General features: G+C 44.4%; 1 protein-coding gene across 1 annotated transcript in view; it reads right to left on the bottom strand.

The window, feature by feature from the left end:
- LOC124798758 (hemicentin-1) overlaps positions 1-18731 on the bottom strand; it is a 1218631-nt gene that overhangs the window by 560682 nt on the left and 639218 nt on the right. Inside the window, exon 8 of the mRNA XM_047262286.1 lies at positions 5335-5501. Within this exon, the coding sequence (XP_047118242.1) occupies positions 5335-5501 (167 nt within the window). The remainder of the gene's footprint in view (positions 1-5334; positions 5502-18731) is intronic.

Here is an 18731-nt window from a genome sequence, read left to right as displayed (position 1 = left end):
GTATCTTCAATCACATAGGTTTTACATACGTGTCAAATATTTAACTCATTAACTCGTTTGTAAGATAATCAGGCATTTGAAGCTATTTTATATACGACAGTTTGACTGGTTAAAAACCACGTTGGGTCGGGAGTAGGGGGAGGGAGGGAGGGATTACCAGTAGAAACTATACACTGAGAAATTACTTATAGTATGGCTACGCAACATCATACGCACTCAGTAGTAAACAAAAATGATATACATTTGCAGTAAAATGGATTATAATATCTCAGAAGTTGAAAAGTTTTGAGTTGCACCGCTTTCAAGCTCAATGTTTAATTTGATTTTTGAATAAATTCATTTCTTAAATTCCGTGAACCGTAGGCGCGAACGTACAATTTTTTTTATCCGCGCAGAAGACAAATAACTCATGGCTGGGCTCAGGAGACAAACAAACGCAGATTTAAGTCTCGAAAAAAATATCCACGACGTTTCTGAAAATAGACTTGCAGCTCTGAATCACATTAGACACAAAAAAGAGCATTAAGTACTGTTTTTGATGCCGGAACATTTTTGTTGACATCTTTTTAACCTAGTTCTAAGCTCTGATTTATTTTAATCAAGACTATCTGTGAAGCGGCTTCCAACAGGAGTTAAAGTGCAGTAATATTGAATACGATGGCTGACTTGACGTCACAGCTTGTTGGATGAGAGGAACATCTGTCACCCTAACATTAAGAAGCGCTAAGATCATAGAAATCCCTAAATGGAATGAGGTATCCAGGTGAACCATTTGCTAAGGTGCATCTCATAACGTCTACAAAAATTGTAATGTAGGGTTTAGACGTTACCTTACTGTCGATGGTCATTAGAGATGGAGCATTAGCTCGCACTGGACAAGAGTGTAGAAGCAATACCTCGTTCAAGGGAGCTCACATGATTTTGCGAAACAATGGAACATTTATCCCGAGATAACTAGACTAGGATCTGTGCCTTCCTCCTCCTGAATACGAATCCAATGTCGTAAGCACTGTACCATGGAGGATCTACTTGAGTCAACTCAACACTATCATGATAAAAATAAACACTTCTATGAATGGATCTGCAAGATAGTTTCCACATTTATAATGAGATGCCAATAACATTTATGTGTAATTAATTTTCGGATGATCAGGTACCTCTGCAATGTTAATTTCTGTTGTTTACAACGATATCCTCGGCATGCTATCACGCATCGCTGAGACTGGAGGAGGTACAGAGCCAATTGCGGTCAATCATATCAACCAAGCAGGCGTGGCGAACATCAAGTCGTCCACACGGCTGGAAGAAAGTGATGAGCACCAGGTTAATAAGAAGAAATTTACCTTTGATACAAAATTTTGATTTCTGTCGAAATAATCCACTAGTAGGAGAAGCTTCTGGAATACCTCCTTCGGTACAACAAATGATCATTAAATATGTTTCATATGCTGTCATACGTGCTACCCTCATCTTGGCTACAAACCTGCCTACAATCCAAGTTGACAACAGCAACTGCATCAATTGAATTTCAAATTTTGTGGGATGTCAAGCATTCGACAAAAGGTGACTGGGGAAAGGAAGTAAATGAGCTATAAGTAGTTTCCGTCAACTACGAATACGTCAGTTAGCAGACGCTAATTTCATCCACCACCATGGGAACAGTGAGCTGAACATTTTAATCATAGCTGAAGGTGTCATAACTCGTTTTTGCAAACGACTGATGGACTTAAATTCATACCCATATCATGCTGTTGTTAGCCCTAAATCCATGGTCTTATAATGTAGTGCACTATGGACGAGTGGAAATTCTTAGTTTTGCCGAGAAGCTCCTCTGAAATGTAAATCTTCAGTTTTCCCACCGAACTGGATGATCCATCTGTTTCGAACATGTAGCTGCGAACACCATTTTTTATTCTTCTGATATTTCGACTAAAAATCTTTCAAACATTGGCAAGTCTAGTCGATGGGTAAAATCTTGTCTTATTTGTTTCCTGAGATGCCGAGAACACTTGCCGCACCGAAATAATATGAAAAATCAACACGCGTCAGTCAACATAGTGCAGCACACTTTCCGGAATGAATCTTTCACTCTTCAGAGAAGTACGCTGTTTTAAAATTTCCTGGATGTAAAAAAATTGTGCCGGACCGGGACGAACCTGAAACCCTCCTTTTGGCGTGGAATGCTCTTACCTACTGAGCTGTCCACACACGACTAACGACCTGCCCTCACAGATTTACTTCCGCAACTCTGCCCTGCCTTCCTAACTTTACAGAAGTTCTCCTGCATGCCCAGCAGAACTAACACTCATGGGAGAAATGAACACTGCTTGCGGATAGTAAAATCTCGGTTTCGAGTCCTGATGCTGCACACCATTTTAGTCGGCCAGCAAGTTTCAGCACCACTTGTACGAGGGATGAAATTAGTCAGCTTTTCAAGGAATGCATCCGTAGATTAAATCGCTCGTTCGAACAGAGCGTTCGGAGGTACTGTAATCAGGCTGAGCCTCGTTAAAATAGGTAATAAGAGACAGAATATAAAACATCCAAAACTAATGCATTGTCTAAATGGAAGCCTTCGTCCTGGTTGTTGTTATTGTCTACCAGACATGTTTCTACCGCCCCCTTGGACAACGAATTCCAAAAGGGTGAGTCTGAGGGCACGGTCTGGACGTTGTCGTAATTCACCGAGAGGCCAGTATGAATGCAATGTTGGGTCATTGCATATTTGTTTGAAGAAATCGGGTGTGCTACTAATCGTCTAATAGATTGCAAGTAGACTTTTGTGGTTTGTGTGGTTTACCATACATAAAATTTACCAGATTTACTCCCCTCTCATAATAGCAGGTCGCTTTTCAAACTATCCGCTGTCACTTTTATCGTTATGAGGAGAGTATATCACACATTACATTCTTTTATGATTCTAGCTGTCTTTACACAAACATCCCAAACGTGGAAGTATCTCTGAAAACAAGAGTGGTTAAAAACGCATGCGTAAAATAACGAACTTGTATCACGTGGAAATAATGTGTCAGTAGCCTGGCAACCTATTCGGCAGTATGACGTAAAAGTAAATCTTTCTTCTCTTTCTTTCAGATGTACGAAAACCGTCGGAAGTAAATGCACGTATGTTTCCCCCCTCATTCTTTAGTATCTTTATTCTGCGACTGGAAAAGATTACGGTTACGGCAACCCTATCTAGGACTGTTTAATGAGTTTTTGCTTCCTTATTCACATCTTCTGACATAAATTTAATGGTATTTATGTACAATCACTCGTACCTGATTATGGATACGCTTCCCTGACCTATGGTGCGTGAAGACTGTGGTGCCACACTATGTAGTGAAGAGACAGCAATGAGAATGCTCACAGTGCGCAGGTCGGCAAGTGATAGGTAACAGACGTGTTGAGATGTTGCCATTTCGGAGCAAATGTGGGGACACACCAGAACTCGTGATGAGAAATGGCATTTCTACGTAAGTACCATCTTACAACGGCAGGGCACGACGTTGGGATCACGGATTTACTTCAAACTTTGTACACCTTTAGTAGGCCTTTAAAACAACATAATATGCAAGTAGTATGGTGCAGTACTCTGGCTATTCCGAGAAAATCACAAGAGAAGTTTTACACATCTATTACGTAACTGATGATCTGTGCGAAGGTACCGGCCGTAAAAAGTCATTGTGGGCACGTAATTAGCGTTCGAGCTACATAAGACGATCCTGTCCAAGGCGACGGTTCGAATCCCACTCAAACGTTTATTTTTGTAGTACAAGTGTAAATTCTGCGATGTTCAAAAAATTTGCACCTACAGTATTCGTTCTTGCTACTTCAGAAGCGTCTGACTACTACGCAAGTTAACTGCCAAATGGGGCCTGCCTCTGTGTCTGCAGCACGAAGCGTCGAAGTGCAAAGTAGTTCCGGATACCTTACCACATTGCATGTAGAAGGGATTTCGCAAATCACGAAAGGCATATATATTCAGGAAAACTCTATCAGTTTCTTCAGTTATTTGTTGATCGTTATAAAGATGTTTGTCAAGATTTTAAACATGGCTGAATCAGCAACTGTTAAAATTCTTCACGGTAAATGATGACAGCCAAAACAGTTGCAGGATAAAGATTTATTAAAAATTCTTGACCACGGTTTCGGTATATATAAATATACCTTCATCAGAAGTAAAATACACTAAAATCACATCCTGGAGAGTCATAAAACAATTGTGCCAAAGGCGTCGCCAGTAGTTAAAACATCATCTCCATTTATACAACATAATTAATTAATCTTTATCCTGCAACTGTTTTGGCTGTCATCACTTGCCGTGAAAGATGTTTGTTCTAGTAATTAAATTTAATTAAAAATGTAAGTAGTCAAAAAACATGAAACTCACTAAAACTTCAAGCAAACACGTATGTTTTTTTAATTACATTACCTCCTAAATGTCATATAAATTAAATAATATGATAAGTGCTGAAAAAAATATAGATTAAAACTTAAGGCTGAGTGGGAAAGGAACCGTCGCTTCATACACTTTGGCATACGAGGCTCGAACGCTTACCGCTTTTTTTCCGTTGTTTTTGGTTGTAGCGATCATGATATGACATCCGCTGAAGTTTGTTGTTGATCCCTTCACTCAGTTTTTTTTATTACAGAGACCACCCAGCTCTCTGACCGAAGACGCTCAGCTACCGTGCCGGCTTTCGCTTGACCACCACTAACTGTAACGTCCGGCACCTACGCACATATACAAAAGCCACATGATAGACGCGGCAAATCTGTCTTGAGGTTTTCTCGGAATCGCCAGAGTAGTGCTCCTTACTAGATGCACACTATATTGTTTTTATGGCCTACTAAATGTGTACTAGTTTAAAGTAAATCTGTACACCTCACGTCGCGGCCTCCTCTTGTTAGTATGTGCGGGCTCTGCTACCAAATCACCCACTTCCCACGCTAACTAGGCGGCTGGGGTCTGCCACTAGGGTTTCGCTACTCCTGTTGTGTATGCTCCAGCGCACATCCATCCTTGCCGTGCCCCTAGCCCCTCTGATAACGATCACCAAGCAGTGCGTGCATGTGTTCTACAATCCTTCAAAATGGGAATGACTTGCAGATTTTCCCAATCACTCGGAACGCTCCTAGCAGAACCGGCACGCGTCAAAAAATGAACGTAATAATGTGTGCATTTGTTCAGCGAGCTTTATTGGGAAGAGGACCAACCTGAGCATTTTTCCAGTCACTAGGAATGCTTCGCTCCTCCAGCGACGGTAAACCGCTGCTAGAAGTTGTTTCGCATACTCTTTGTAGAAACGTGTAGGCAGGCGAGGTGGCGCTTACCTGCTGCTCGACGACGTTGCCCGCGGTGTTGTTAATGCGGTCGGTCCCGTTGTACCAGGTGATGGTGGCCTCTGGGTTGGCGCCCACCGCCTGGCACACGGCTGCCACGTTGGTCCCCTGCACCACGTGCTCCTTCACGCCAGTCAGCTGCAGCTCCAGGGGCCGCACTGAAATAGGACACAGCCGCAATCAACACACCTGCTGCCCAATGTTACTTACTATACAACCGCCTTTCTTATCAATTTTTCTGACAACGTGTTTTGAATTAAATAATATATATGAAATGATAAATTTCGGTCATATTTACGTTCTTTTTTCCTTCCGTTTCTACGCTAACAGTTAACGGTAAAATTACAACTGCAACAGAGAGTATAATACAGTAATAAGATACTGATGAGATACAACAGCATAACAACATCATCACAGCGAAAACTGAACGGAACATAATCGACAAATGTAAAGATATTGTGTCACAACCCCAAGGGAATGGTGCACGGCCGCTACTATCTACACTACTGGCCATTAAAACTACTACACCAAGAAGAAATGCAGATGATAAACGCGTATTCATTGGACAAATATATTATAATAGAACTGAAATGCGATTACATTTTCATGCAATTTGGGTGCATAGATCCTGAGAAATCAGTACCCAGAACAATCACCTCTGGCTGTAATAACGGCCTTGATACGCCTGGCCATTGAGTGAAAAAGAGTTTGGATGACGCGTACAGGTACAGCTGCCCATGCAGCTTCAACACGATACCACAGTTCATCAAGAGTAGTGACTGGCGTATTGTGACGAGCCAGTTGCTCGGCCACCATTGACCGGACGTTTTCAACTGGTGAGAGATCTCGAGAATGAGCTGGCCAGGCAGCAGTCGAACATTTTCTGTATCCCGAAAGGCCCGTACAGGACCTGCAACATGCGGCCGTGCATTATCCTGCTGAAATGTAGGGTTTCGCAGGGATCGAATGAAGGGTAGAGCCACGGGTCATAACACATCTGAAATGTAATGACCACTGTTCAAAGTGCCATCAATGCGAACAAGAGGTGACCGAGACGTGTAACCAATGGCACCCCATACCATCACGTCGGGTGATACGCCAGTATGGCGATGACGAATACACGCTTCCAATGTGCGTTCACCGCAGTGTCGCCAAACACGGATGCGACCATCATGATGCTGTAAACAGAACCTGGATTCATCCGAGAAAATGACGTTTTGCTATTCGTGCACGCAGGTTCGTCGTTGAGTACACCATCGCAGGCGCTCCTGTCTGTGATGCAGCGTCAAGAGTAACCGCAGCCATGGTCTCCGAGCTGATAATCCATGCTGATGCAAACGTCGTCGAACTGTTCGTGCAGAAGGTTGTTGTCTTGCAAACGTCCCCATCTTATAATTCAGGGATCGAGACGCGGCTGCAGGATCCGTTACAGCCATGCGGATAAGATGCCTGTCATCTCGACTGCTAGTGATACGAGGCCGTTGAGATCCAGCATGGCGTTCCGTATTACCCTCCTGAACCCACCGATTCCAAATCCTGCTAACAGTCATTGGACCTCGACCAACGCGAGCAGCAATGTCGCGATACGATAAACCGCAATCGCGATAGGCTACAATCTGACCTTTATCAAAGTCGCAAACGTGATGGTACGCGTTTCTTCTCCTTACACGAGGCTTCACAACAGCGTTTCACCAGGCAACGCCGGTCAACTGCTGTTTGTGTATGAGAAATCGGTAGGAAACTTTCCTCATGTCACCACGTTGTAGGTGTCGCCACCGGCGCCAACCTTGTGTGAATGATCTGAAAAGCTAATCATTTGCATATCACAGCATCTTCTTCCTGTCGGTTCGTCATCTTCGTGGTGTAGCAATTTTAATGGCCAATAGTGTATATAATAATCATATTAATGATCTAGCAGATAACGTTGGGGACTTCGTGTCACTATTACGAGACCGTGCTGTTGGCTATCGGAAAGTTGCGACGCCAGAACACTGCACAAAAACTCAGGAAGTCCTGCTCATTGTTAATAATTGCTGTAGTGATTGGCAATTGACTCTGTACATAAGTAGCTGTAACGTTTTGTGGAAAACCGGTGAAGAAATCCAGTATTGTACGATTGAACAACTGATGAAAAATCACTGGAAACAACAACGAGTGACCACATAAAATAAATTGAAGGAAGAACAGATGTCAGACAGATTCACAGGAAGAATAGTAACAAATCGTAAGAAATTGTAATTGACTCACAAGAGAAGTGGCTTACAAGACACTTGTTACATCTATTCTTGAGTACTGCTCATCAGTCTCAGTTGGACTGAAGGAACAGACAGGGAAGATCCGACGAAGACATGTGCGTTTTGCCATGTGATCGTTCAGGCAGCGCTGCGGAAATGCTTAACAAACTCCCGTCTTAGATGCTACAAGACAGACGTTGTGCATCTTGAAGTGGTTTACTGTGGAAATTTCGAAAGCGTACGATTCAAGAAGAGTCATACCACATATTACCTCCTCCCACATATGTTTCGTGAAATTATCTCCACTAGAAATTAGTCGTCCCGTCATACTTGACCCTACCTACAGTCATTTTTCCCAGGAGGCGTTCGTGAACACAGCGGAAAACCTGGGAACAGATAGTACTGCGAAAAGTACCTTCCACCACACACCGTTAGGTGGCTTGCGAGAGTAGATGCAGATGGAGAAAAATATTGACTCAACCATCCATAAAATAATATGGAAAGCACTTTTTATTGTTGAGCAGAGATGATCGTTACTTTTCAGAAATGAGGTGTAGCAACTTGTACTTGGCTTTGTCGGGTAAAATTACATCTCCGTCTGGCTCGAGCTGCCAGAAACTGTGATCATGTGTGTGAGTTGCGTTTGCGTGAGTGTGTGCGTGTGTGTATGTTGTCTATTTTTGACAAAATTTTCCCACAGTCTTCTTGTTGCGCCTTTCTCCGCTATATGGCGAGTCACAACTATCCTTTTCATTATATTGTTACATTCTATCCTGGATTTTCCATTGTTTAAAATTAATTCTCTGTTTCATATGAATTATGATAACATGAAATAATTTGCGATCTGAAGTTTTCCCGGCGTATTTCCAATTTGAACAGTTCTCGGGTATCCGAGCGGGTAGTGTCGTAATTTCTGCACAATATTTCGGCAGACGTACACGCTGCCATCTTCAGGTGGTTCCTGACGAATGCTGTGCTGTTCCTCTCGGCGCACTGTATATACTAGCCGTTACCCCCTCCACCGTTCCTCTCCTGGTGTCTTTGGTGCGGCCGGCGCGGCGGCTACTGGGGGTGGTGGGGGAAGCGGCGCCTGGGTCTGAACTGGGGTCTGCAGTCTCCGTGCTGCCGCCGTTGGGGGCGGTCCTCGTTTTGTTTGGCCACATAGACGGAACAGCTTAAATGAATTTCTCAAACACTTAAACTCGCTGTACCCCAACATACAGTTCACGATGGAGGTGGTGCAGGATGGTGCCCTACCGTTTCTTGACGTCCTGGTGAAACGGAAACCTGACGGCAAGTTGGGACACAGTGTATACAGAAAACCTACGCACACTGATTTGTACCTAAATGCCTTCAGTTGCCACCACAACTCCCAGCGTGAAGGCGTTTTGCGCACACTTGTTCACAGGCGCGATCGATCTGCGATCAGGAGAGCCTTCCAGCAGAACTGCAGCACATCGAGACAACATTTCGGAAAAATGGGTACAACCAGAAGCAAATAAGACACGCACTCAGACAGACTGCGCAAAGAGAACAAGAAGAAGATACAGAAGGACATTCATTGGTGTGCATTCCGTTTTTCGGAAACACCTCAAGATAAATCGGTAGAATCCTGGGGAAACACAATGTGAAATGTGTATTCCGACCCCCTGCAAAAACCTTGACTGTACTGGGTTCAGTGAAAGATGACCTAGGCCTTCGATAACCCCTGTCAGTGCGGAAAATCATACATTGGGGAGACAGTCGGCACAGTAGAAGAGAGGTGCCGCGAACACAAGCGCCATACCGAATTACTCCAGGCCACTAAATCAGCCGTGGCTGACCATTGTATAAAGAATGGCCATTCTTGGACTATGAAGAAACAAAAATACTCTGGCAATCCTCCTACCTCTGGGACTGCGTTACAAAAGAGGCCATCGAAATCCGACTACAGGACGATCTAATTAATAAAGACAGCGGCCTTCTACTTAGTCAGGCTTGGAACCCTGCACTCAGCCTGGAGAGAAAGATGCGGTCCCAGAGATCGAGGACCACCCCCGACGGCGGCAGCAGGGAGACTGCAGACCGCAGTTCAGACCCAGGCGCCGCTTCCCCCACCACCTCCAGTAGCCGCCGCGCCGGCCGCACCAAAGACACCAGGAGAGGAACGGTGGAGGGGGTAACGGCTAGTATATATAGGGCGCCGAGAGGAACAGCACAGCATTCGTCAGGAACCACCTGAAGATGGCAGCGTGTACGTCTGCCGAAATATTGGGGCGAAATTACGACACTACCCGGTCGGGTACCAGAGTATGTTCAAATTCAAAATGAAATAATTTATAAGTTATACTATAAAAATCAGTAGAAATACGTACTTCAAACCTAGGCACTGCCGATCCGAAGTACGGACCCAAAACAAGGATGGAAAATACACTGAGCTGATAAAAGTAATGGGATACAGCTTAATATCGCCTCAGAGCTTCTTTTGCCTGACGATGTGCAGCAACTCGACATGCAATGGACTCAACAAATCGTTGGAAGTGCCCTGCAGAAATATTGAGCCTCTATAACCGACATTAATTGCGAAAGTGTTGCCGGTGCAGAATTTTGTGCACGAACGGACCTCATTATTCATGGTATTCATGTTGGGCGTTCTGGGTCGAATTGTCCCGAATGTTTTTCAAACCAATCGCGAACAACTGAGGCCCGGTGGCATGGCGCATTACCATCCATAAAAACTCCATCGTTGTTTCGGATCATGAGGTCCATGAATGGGTGCAAACGGTCTTCAAGTAACCGAACATAACCATTCCCAGTGAATGATCGGTTCAGTTGGACCAGAGGACCAAGTCCATTCCATGTACACACAGTCCACATCATTTTCGAGCCAACACAAGCTTGCACAGTACTTTGTTGACGTCTTGGATCCATGGCCTCGTGGGTTCTGCATCACACTCGAACCCTACCATCAGTTCTTGCCAACTGAAATCGGGACTCATCTGGCCAGGCCACGGTTCTCCAGCTGTTTAGAATCCATCCGATATGGTTACGATCCCAGCAGACGCGCTGCAGGCGAAGTCGTGCTGTTACAAAAGGCTCTAGAGTCGGTAGTCTGATGGCAAAGCCAATTAACACCAAATTTCGCGGCACTGTCCTAACGGATACGTTTGACGTACGTCCCACATTGATTTCCACGGTTATTACAGGTATTATCTCTTGCGTGTTGGCACTGACACCTCTACACAAACGCTGCTCTCGGTCGTTAAGTGAAGGCTGTCGGCCGCTGCGTTGTCCGTGGTGAGAGGTAATGCCTGAAATGTGGTATCTTCGTCACACTCTTGACACTGTTGTTTTCAAAATACTGCATTCCCTATCGATTCCCGAACTGGAATGTCTAATGCTTCTAGGTCCAACAAACAGTCCGCTTTCGAAGTCTGTTAATTCCCGACATCATGACGTCGGAAACCTTTTCACGTGAATCACTTGAGAACAAATGACAACTCCGTCCGTGTACTGTTCTTTCATACCTTTGTATGTGATACTACCGTCATCTGTATATGTTCATGTCGCTATTCCATGACTTTTTTCACCTCACTGTATGACATTTACTTTATCATGTCCAGCATCGTGCAGTGTGTCCGCTATCCAAAACATTATCTTCCGTGTACAGCGGAATTCGATCGTGCTGACCATTCTGGTTCCACCTGGCCACACCTGCGTCAAAGGGTAAATGCTACAGTGTTTCAGCTTCTTCACCGACATTCCTGATTATTATGAAGTTTTTGACCTTTTGTAGCATTTTCTGCTTTGGTAGCAGAGTATAAGCGTCTAACAGTACAACCCTCTAATTAAACGGAATTAGCGCGTCCATCAAAGCAGGACAAACAAGGGATGGTAAGCGGGTTGTAATAACTGTCACCTGTACGGCGTAGAACAGAGGCGAAAAGGGCTGCGGACTGCGCAAGTTGGCCGTAGCGCGGGTCTAAGGAGCGCGCAGAATGGCAGTGTAAGGGCACAACTCCGTGACGGCCAAGTTGGGCCGTGCTGTGTGAAACATGGCGGCGATAAGCGCCGACTGCAGCGCCAGTGGTGCAGCCGGGGGACTCTGCAGTGCAATTAGCGACGACACCACTGCCACTGCATTTCTTTCGCCCTAGGCACTAGCGCAGTATTCTCTACAGCACGAGAACACGGAACTGACTTGTCGCAATTTTGCGGAGAAGATAAACTGTCGTTCGGTGACAAATAGGAGGAGCTTTCTCAGCTTCTCTTGGAAATATGCAGGAGTTTAAGCTAAGATACCGAAATAACGGAATGGCTGCTAAAAGACCAATTAAAAAGTTGCTCTTTTATAGAAAAAAAGTCGCGGGAATAAGATACATCAGAAAATTCTAAAATAACCAGAAATTCTTTCCCACCCCCGCACCCGATCCTTTAAAAAATCGTACTCCTATGTACAAAAGGGCTTAAAATGCCTGATTATTTTACATATAAGTTACTCCATGCGTGTTACAAAATGTCTGTATGTATATTCCACATCTTTAACCACCGGATCGATTTCAAACAAACTTCGTACACATATCACCTACTGTCTGCAAAGAATCGCTGTGGGGAAAGAACAACCCCTCTCTCAAAGAGATCGCCGAAAAAGTATCCAAGCTTACGACGTGCAAGTACACTGAAAAGCCAAAGAAACTGGTGCAACTGCCTAATATCGTATAGGGCCCCCGCGAGCAACGAGAAGTGCCGCAACACGACGTGGCATGGACTCGGTTAATGTCTGAAGTAGTGCTGCAGGGAACTGACGCCGTGAATCCTGAAGAGCTGTCCATAAATCCGTAAGAGTACGAGGGGATTGTGACCTCTTCCGGACAGCACGTCGCAAGGCACCCCAGATACGCCCAATAATGTTCATGTCTGGGGAGTTTGGTGGCCAGCGGAAGTGTTTATACTCAGAAGAATGCTCCTGGAGCCACTCTTCAGCAATTCTGGGCATGTGGGGTGTCGCATTGTCCTGCTGGAATTGCCCAAGTACGTCGGAGTACACAATGGACACGAATGGATGCAGGTGATCAGACAAGGTGCTTACGCACGTGTCACCTGTCAGAGTCGTATCTAGACGTATTAGGGGTCCCATATCATTCCAACTACATTCGCCACACACCATTACAGAGCGTCCAGCAGCTTCAACAGTCCCTGCTGACATGCAGGGTCCGCCGGCCGCTGTGGACGAGCGGTTCTAGGCGCTTCAGTCCGGAACCGCGCTGCTGCTACGCTCGCAGGCTCGAATCCTGCCTCGGACATGGCTGTGTGTGATGTCCTTAGGTTAGTTAGGTTTAAGTAGTTCTAAGTCTAGGGGACTGATTACCTCAGATGTTAAGTCCCATAGCGCTTAGAGTCATTTGAACCATTTTGAACATGCAGGGTCCATGGATTCATGAGGCTGTCTTCATACCCGTATCCGCTCGATACAATTTGAAACGAGACTCGTCCGACCAGGCAACATGTTTCCAGTCAATGTCGGTGTTGACGGTCTCATGCGAGTCATAAAGCTTTGTGTCGTGCAGTCATGAAGGATACACGAGTGAGCCTTCGGCTCCGAAAGCCCATATCGATGATGTTCCGTTGAATGATTCGCACGCTGACAGTTGTTGATCGCCCAGCACTGAAATCTGCAGATGTTTATGGAAGGGTTGCACTTCTGTCATGTCGAACGATTCTCTTCACGCCATAAATACTGAAATGCGTGAGAACGAAACTAAGGGCGAAGTTCACTAGAGATACAGATGAAATATGTGTACAAATATGAGTCAAATATGTTCAATACATGTGACCAGTGCTTATTCTGGTAAAGCTGCGAGTGGAGAGCTCCTCCTAAGCCGTGGATCGATTTCAACCAAACTTGGTACAAATATTACTTACTGTCTGGAAAGCAATATTTGTTGGGGTTAGAAGCAACAAACTCCTATTGGAACGCCGGTGATAATGCGGAGAGGTAAGAGGAAGGAGAAGGTGAACTTAGATAGGGGAGAAGGACATAGACTTAGAAGGGGTGATGAGATGATATAATACACTTAAGAGGGATAGGATGTGATTGCCAAAGAGGAATGGAGCTGATAGATAGAAGGGGAGTATCAAATGGAATGAGAGAGAAAGAGGAGTAGATGGACAGGGTGAAGGAGGAGGAACAGACGGACAGAAAATGGGGAGGAAGGGGGGTGGCGGCGGAGGTGGACAGAGGAGGGGTGGAGTTAGACTTATAGGGTGTGCAGAGGAGACACATGAGTGAATAGGAGATGGACTTAGTGGCGAAGAATGACATGGACAGCGGGGGAAGGAACACATGGTCAGAAGGGGAGGAGCAGATGGAATGAGAGAGTAGATGGACGGGAGGAGACAGACGGTGAGTGGACAGTCGAGGAGTGGACAGAGAGAGGGGGGAGAAGGATATGGACAAGAGAGGAAGAAGGAGCAGATGGACTAACAGTAGACTGGAAATAGTAGACCACAAATACCAGGCACTCAGCTTATATTTAATCAACTGAAATTAATAGTAGTTAAGAAGTAATAAATTAAAACGTATGCTCAATGCTGAAGTTTTACTCCATGGAAAGCGAAAATGTAGTAAGAGACAATCTGTTTTCCTTTCATTATTTTGTGAGTGGTGCAGCAAGGAAAAGTTTCGAAGAGGTTTGGAAAGAGGTGTAAAGTGTGTTGGAAGCCGTTAAGCGCTCTCATTCTCAAATATTATATGAATATAGTCTGAGTAATTTGCGCGCCTTCAGTTATGCTTCCTGAAGGCATAAACACAGCTTCTAACTTTTAATACTTCAGTTATTGTATTAAAATCCTAACGTAAGGTTACACTGTTTTATGAATAAATTATGACAGCATATTAAATTTTTTAATTCGTTTCATAATTATATGAAACACTGTGAAGCGAATTTTTGTTTCCTTTGGAAGTCGCTCATAGTTACCTTGCATCTGGGACCAACTTGTTTTAAACCATAAAAATTATTTATTGTATATTTATCTCCATGTTTTATTTAAAAAATTGGTAATACAGTGCGAGCACATTTTTGCGTGCTCCTCTGGCAAGTGTTCAGCAATATATGATACATACGCATAGCTTCGATTATGAACTAAAGGCTGTTACAAACGCGATTTTTAGGTTTACTGAGCTCATTCTATTCCCCGGTGGGTCAATCATTCCCTGTAGAGACAATCAAGGTGTATTTGGTTGTATTATGGTAATTTTAAACCACTGATATTTACTGAAAAGCAGGAAATAGCTTTTGCTATGAATAGCTTTAGAAAACATTCAGGAATAACGGGTATGTGTAAAGTTGAAGACTATGTCGCAATATGAAGATTCGTGAACTTTCATCCGACGACTGAGAATGAGGATGAACTCTTTAGATCTAGTTACGGCAAATATAAAGAATCATATGGCATTGTTGTCTGAGAGACAAAGAGGAACAGGTTCTGCCATCAAACCGGAAATGGTTTGCTTTCACCACACAAAATGGTCTCTTTCCTCGCGATGCGCGTGTCTAGTTGGTAGGTGATGGTATCGGGTGGTGTGTTGTGTGATGACAGGGAAAGGAGAGTGTGCAACATAGTGCCGGCACACAGCTTACTCTTATCTAATAGCAATAAGCGGGTCATCGAGCTCGCCTCTATCCGACGGACGTATTACTATGAATAGTCCCACATATGCTCACTCTATGAGACGATGTGGGTATGTTTGGAATTCAATTTGGAATGCTGGCAAGTGTGAGCTGGGACTTTTAGTCACCATCTATCCCCCCTTGCCAGCCAAACACGGACGAATTTTTTTTCGGTACCAGGATTCGAACCAACTACGTCAAAGCCAAACGGCACAACACAGGCATCCCTTAGCGAGGTTGACTACGGAGGCAAGCCGTTTTTTGCTATTTGGGACTCATCAAAAATAGCCATACTGCAGAAAGATATTGTATATGTATGAATACTCTAGGCCCGCCTGATCGTTCACTGCTGTGACTGGAAAAATATGATAAATGTTTGTGTAAAGGAGTTTCACACCTGTTTACGTCATCCAGCCATTCCACCTTCTGATTTCTATCTTTTCTTCAGATATTTCCAGTTGAAAATCGGGATGGTTCCGTTTTAAGGGACACGAATGACACTTTTAACATGTAAGGATGGTGCGACTACTGGTTTATTGCACTTTCCCAAGATAGATTGTCCTGTGTAAGTCTCTTTTCTTTGCAGTCTTCATCCGTTTGAACCTGCTTACTGTACTGGAACCTTGGCCTTTTTCCACTGTTTTTACCTTCACAATTCCCTCAGTCACCTAACTGACTAATCGTTGACGCTTCATAATAAATCCTATCAATCGATCCCTTCTTTTAGTCAAGTTGAGCCACATTTCTTTTTTTCTCCGATTCAGTTCAATATCTGCTGATCTGTCATTCGATCCATCACAGAATTTTCAGCATTCTTCTATAGTATCACATTTCAAAAGCTCCTACTGTCTTACACTATGAACTGCTCATCGTCCAAGTTTCACTTCCACGCAAGGTAAACTCCGAACAAACGCCTTAGAAAAGACTTCCCAACATATAAGTTCATTGAAACTAATTCGCTGACTGCGAATTTCTTGATATCAGCTGTATTAGGTGTAGTTCTAATACCCAATAGTGACGTACGAAAATCTGTGCGAGATCGAGACTCGAAGCGGGATTTCCTACTTATCGCAAGCGGTTGCCTTAATCACTTTGGTTATCCGTGCGCGCTCCACGGACTGATCCAGGCTTCAATATGCCACACTATCGAAATCCTTAGATCACAGTTCACACAACTGATTAATTTCGAAGTATTTTGTATAGCTGTGGCTCATCAACGGTGACTGTTCTTTCGAACATTCACGTAAAAATTTAAATTGGTATTAGACGTTAAAAAATCCACTGTTTCAGAAATACTTTTCTACCTATTGTCAGCCTGCATTTTATAGCATCTCTACGTCGGCCCTCGTCAGTTACTGTGCTGTCTAAGTAACAAAAATCTGCTACTTTAATGTCTCGTTTCATAGTGACGCCTCAGCATTGCCCCATTTAATTCGACTAGGAAAGCGTTCCTGAAGAAGATAAATTAACATCCAGTATAGATTTAAGTGTCTGGAAGTCGTTTCGTATGGAGTGTAGCCATGTATGGAAGTGAAACATGGACGATAAATAGTTTGGACAAGAAGAGAATAGAAGCTTTTGAAATGTGGTGCTACAGAAGAATGCTGAAGATTAGATGGGTAGATCACATAACTAATGAGGAGGTATTGAATAGAATTGGAGAGAAGAGGAGTTTGTGGCACAATTTGACTAGCAGAAGGGATCGGTTGGTAGGACATGTTCTGAGGCATCAAGGGATCACCAATTTAGTATTGGAGGGCAGCGTGGAGGGTAAAAATCGTAGAGAGAGACCAAGAGATGAATACACTAAGCAGATTCAGAAGGATGTAGGCTGCAGTACGTACTGGGAGATGAAGCAGCTTGCACAGGATAGAGTTGCATGGAGAGCTGCATCAAACCAGCCTCAGGACTGAAGACCACAACAACAACAACATTCCATAACGCCTGTTTTACTCGTGTTGAAGTTCATCTTACAACCTCCTATTGGGATACTATCAATTCCTTCCATAAGTACAGAAGCTGAAGCAATGAATTAAACTTTGTACCACAGCTAAGACTTGAACACAGTCACCTGTTTACTAGACAGATGCGCTAAACGCTACACCACGGCAGCACTGTAGTTACCACTGATGCACGGATTACTCCTCCAGTAACCTCCCTGTCACAAACTTCAGTTCACACTTTCAGCCCATTTTACCCTTCTTAAACCGTCAGTATTACCGAGACTCGCGGACAGTGGAACAGCACACCAGTAGTCCCAGTTGTGGCACAAATTTTAATTCATTGCTTCAGATTCTCTACTTATCGAAGAGAAAGTTGAGACTCATTTGTCTCCAGGAAAATATAGTTCAATCAGATCAACTATCAATTTTCCCAGTTCATTGCACTCAAAATGGTCAAATGGCTCTGAGCATTATGGGAATTAACATCTGAGATCATCAGTCCCCTAGAACTTAGAACTACTTAAACCTAACTAACCTAAGGACATCACACACATCCATGCCCGACGCAGGATTCGAACCTGCGACCGTAGCGGTCGTGCGGTTCCAGACTGTAGCGCTTAGAACCGCTCGGCCACACCGGCCGGCCCATTGCACTCAGGTGGACTCTGATTCCCTGTCCGCATCCCTCCTTGATTCCCTTCACAGCTTGGACAGTGTAGAGAATAATACTGACCGCTTCGGTACCCATGTGTGCAAAGTGTCCTGCGTGACATATCGCCGGCGTCATTAACAGGCCCGCTATCTGCTGAACGGTGACGTCAGCAGGGGGGCGCTGCAGGCTGTGACGTCGCTGTGACACGGGCGTCAGCCGCCACGGCTAATTACGAAATTTCATCTGCATAATTCTCATGAAAATCATGAGGTCGTTCCGGGATACTCATACATATTATTCAATTAGCAGCCACAAGGGAAATATTGGTGATTGATACGGCGTATCGCGGGCGGGCAGAATGCAAAGTGGCGCGGGCTAAGCGGCCGCTATCGAGCGCGCGGTCGGCCGTGACTGGACTACTAGCTCATCGGGCGCCCGCGGCTCTCCACACTGAAGCACGGCCGCCGCGTAACGCGCTCCCCTGCACGTCCTCACTCGCCCGTATTTCCGCAAACTTATTTCCTGTAGTTGTAATGAAACAGCTGTTCTGGAATAGTGTGTGCAAGCGATGCTGTTCTGGAATAGCGAGTGCAAGCGATGTGTTGATCGCGTCTAGTGCAGCGTCCGCATTTTCCATATTTGGAAAATTGTATTCTGTTATATAACTTTGTGTGCACATACTCTCCTCACGCCACTGTCGCCAAGCTAAGGAGTGTAGTGATGGAACAATCGATCGGTTTTTTATTCAGTCGAATGAAAGAATTAATAAAAGAAGTCTCTGTGGCCACATCAGCTACAGGAAAGTTTTTCGCTGATTCAGTAAGTTCGAATTGTTTCACTCAATGGGTGACTGATGCAAGTCTTTGAAGGTTCCTCATGGGTATGACTATTTTCACGCACTCTTTGTGTT

The sequence above is a fragment of the Schistocerca piceifrons genome, chromosome 5, assembly GCF_021461385.2.
Source record: "Schistocerca piceifrons isolate TAMUIC-IGC-003096 chromosome 5, iqSchPice1.1, whole genome shotgun sequence".
NCBI classification, from domain to species: Eukaryota; Metazoa; Arthropoda; class Insecta; order Orthoptera; family Acrididae; genus Schistocerca; species Schistocerca piceifrons.
Note: the sequence above shows the minus strand (reverse complement) of the source record. Positions and strands in the feature narration are given on the sequence as shown.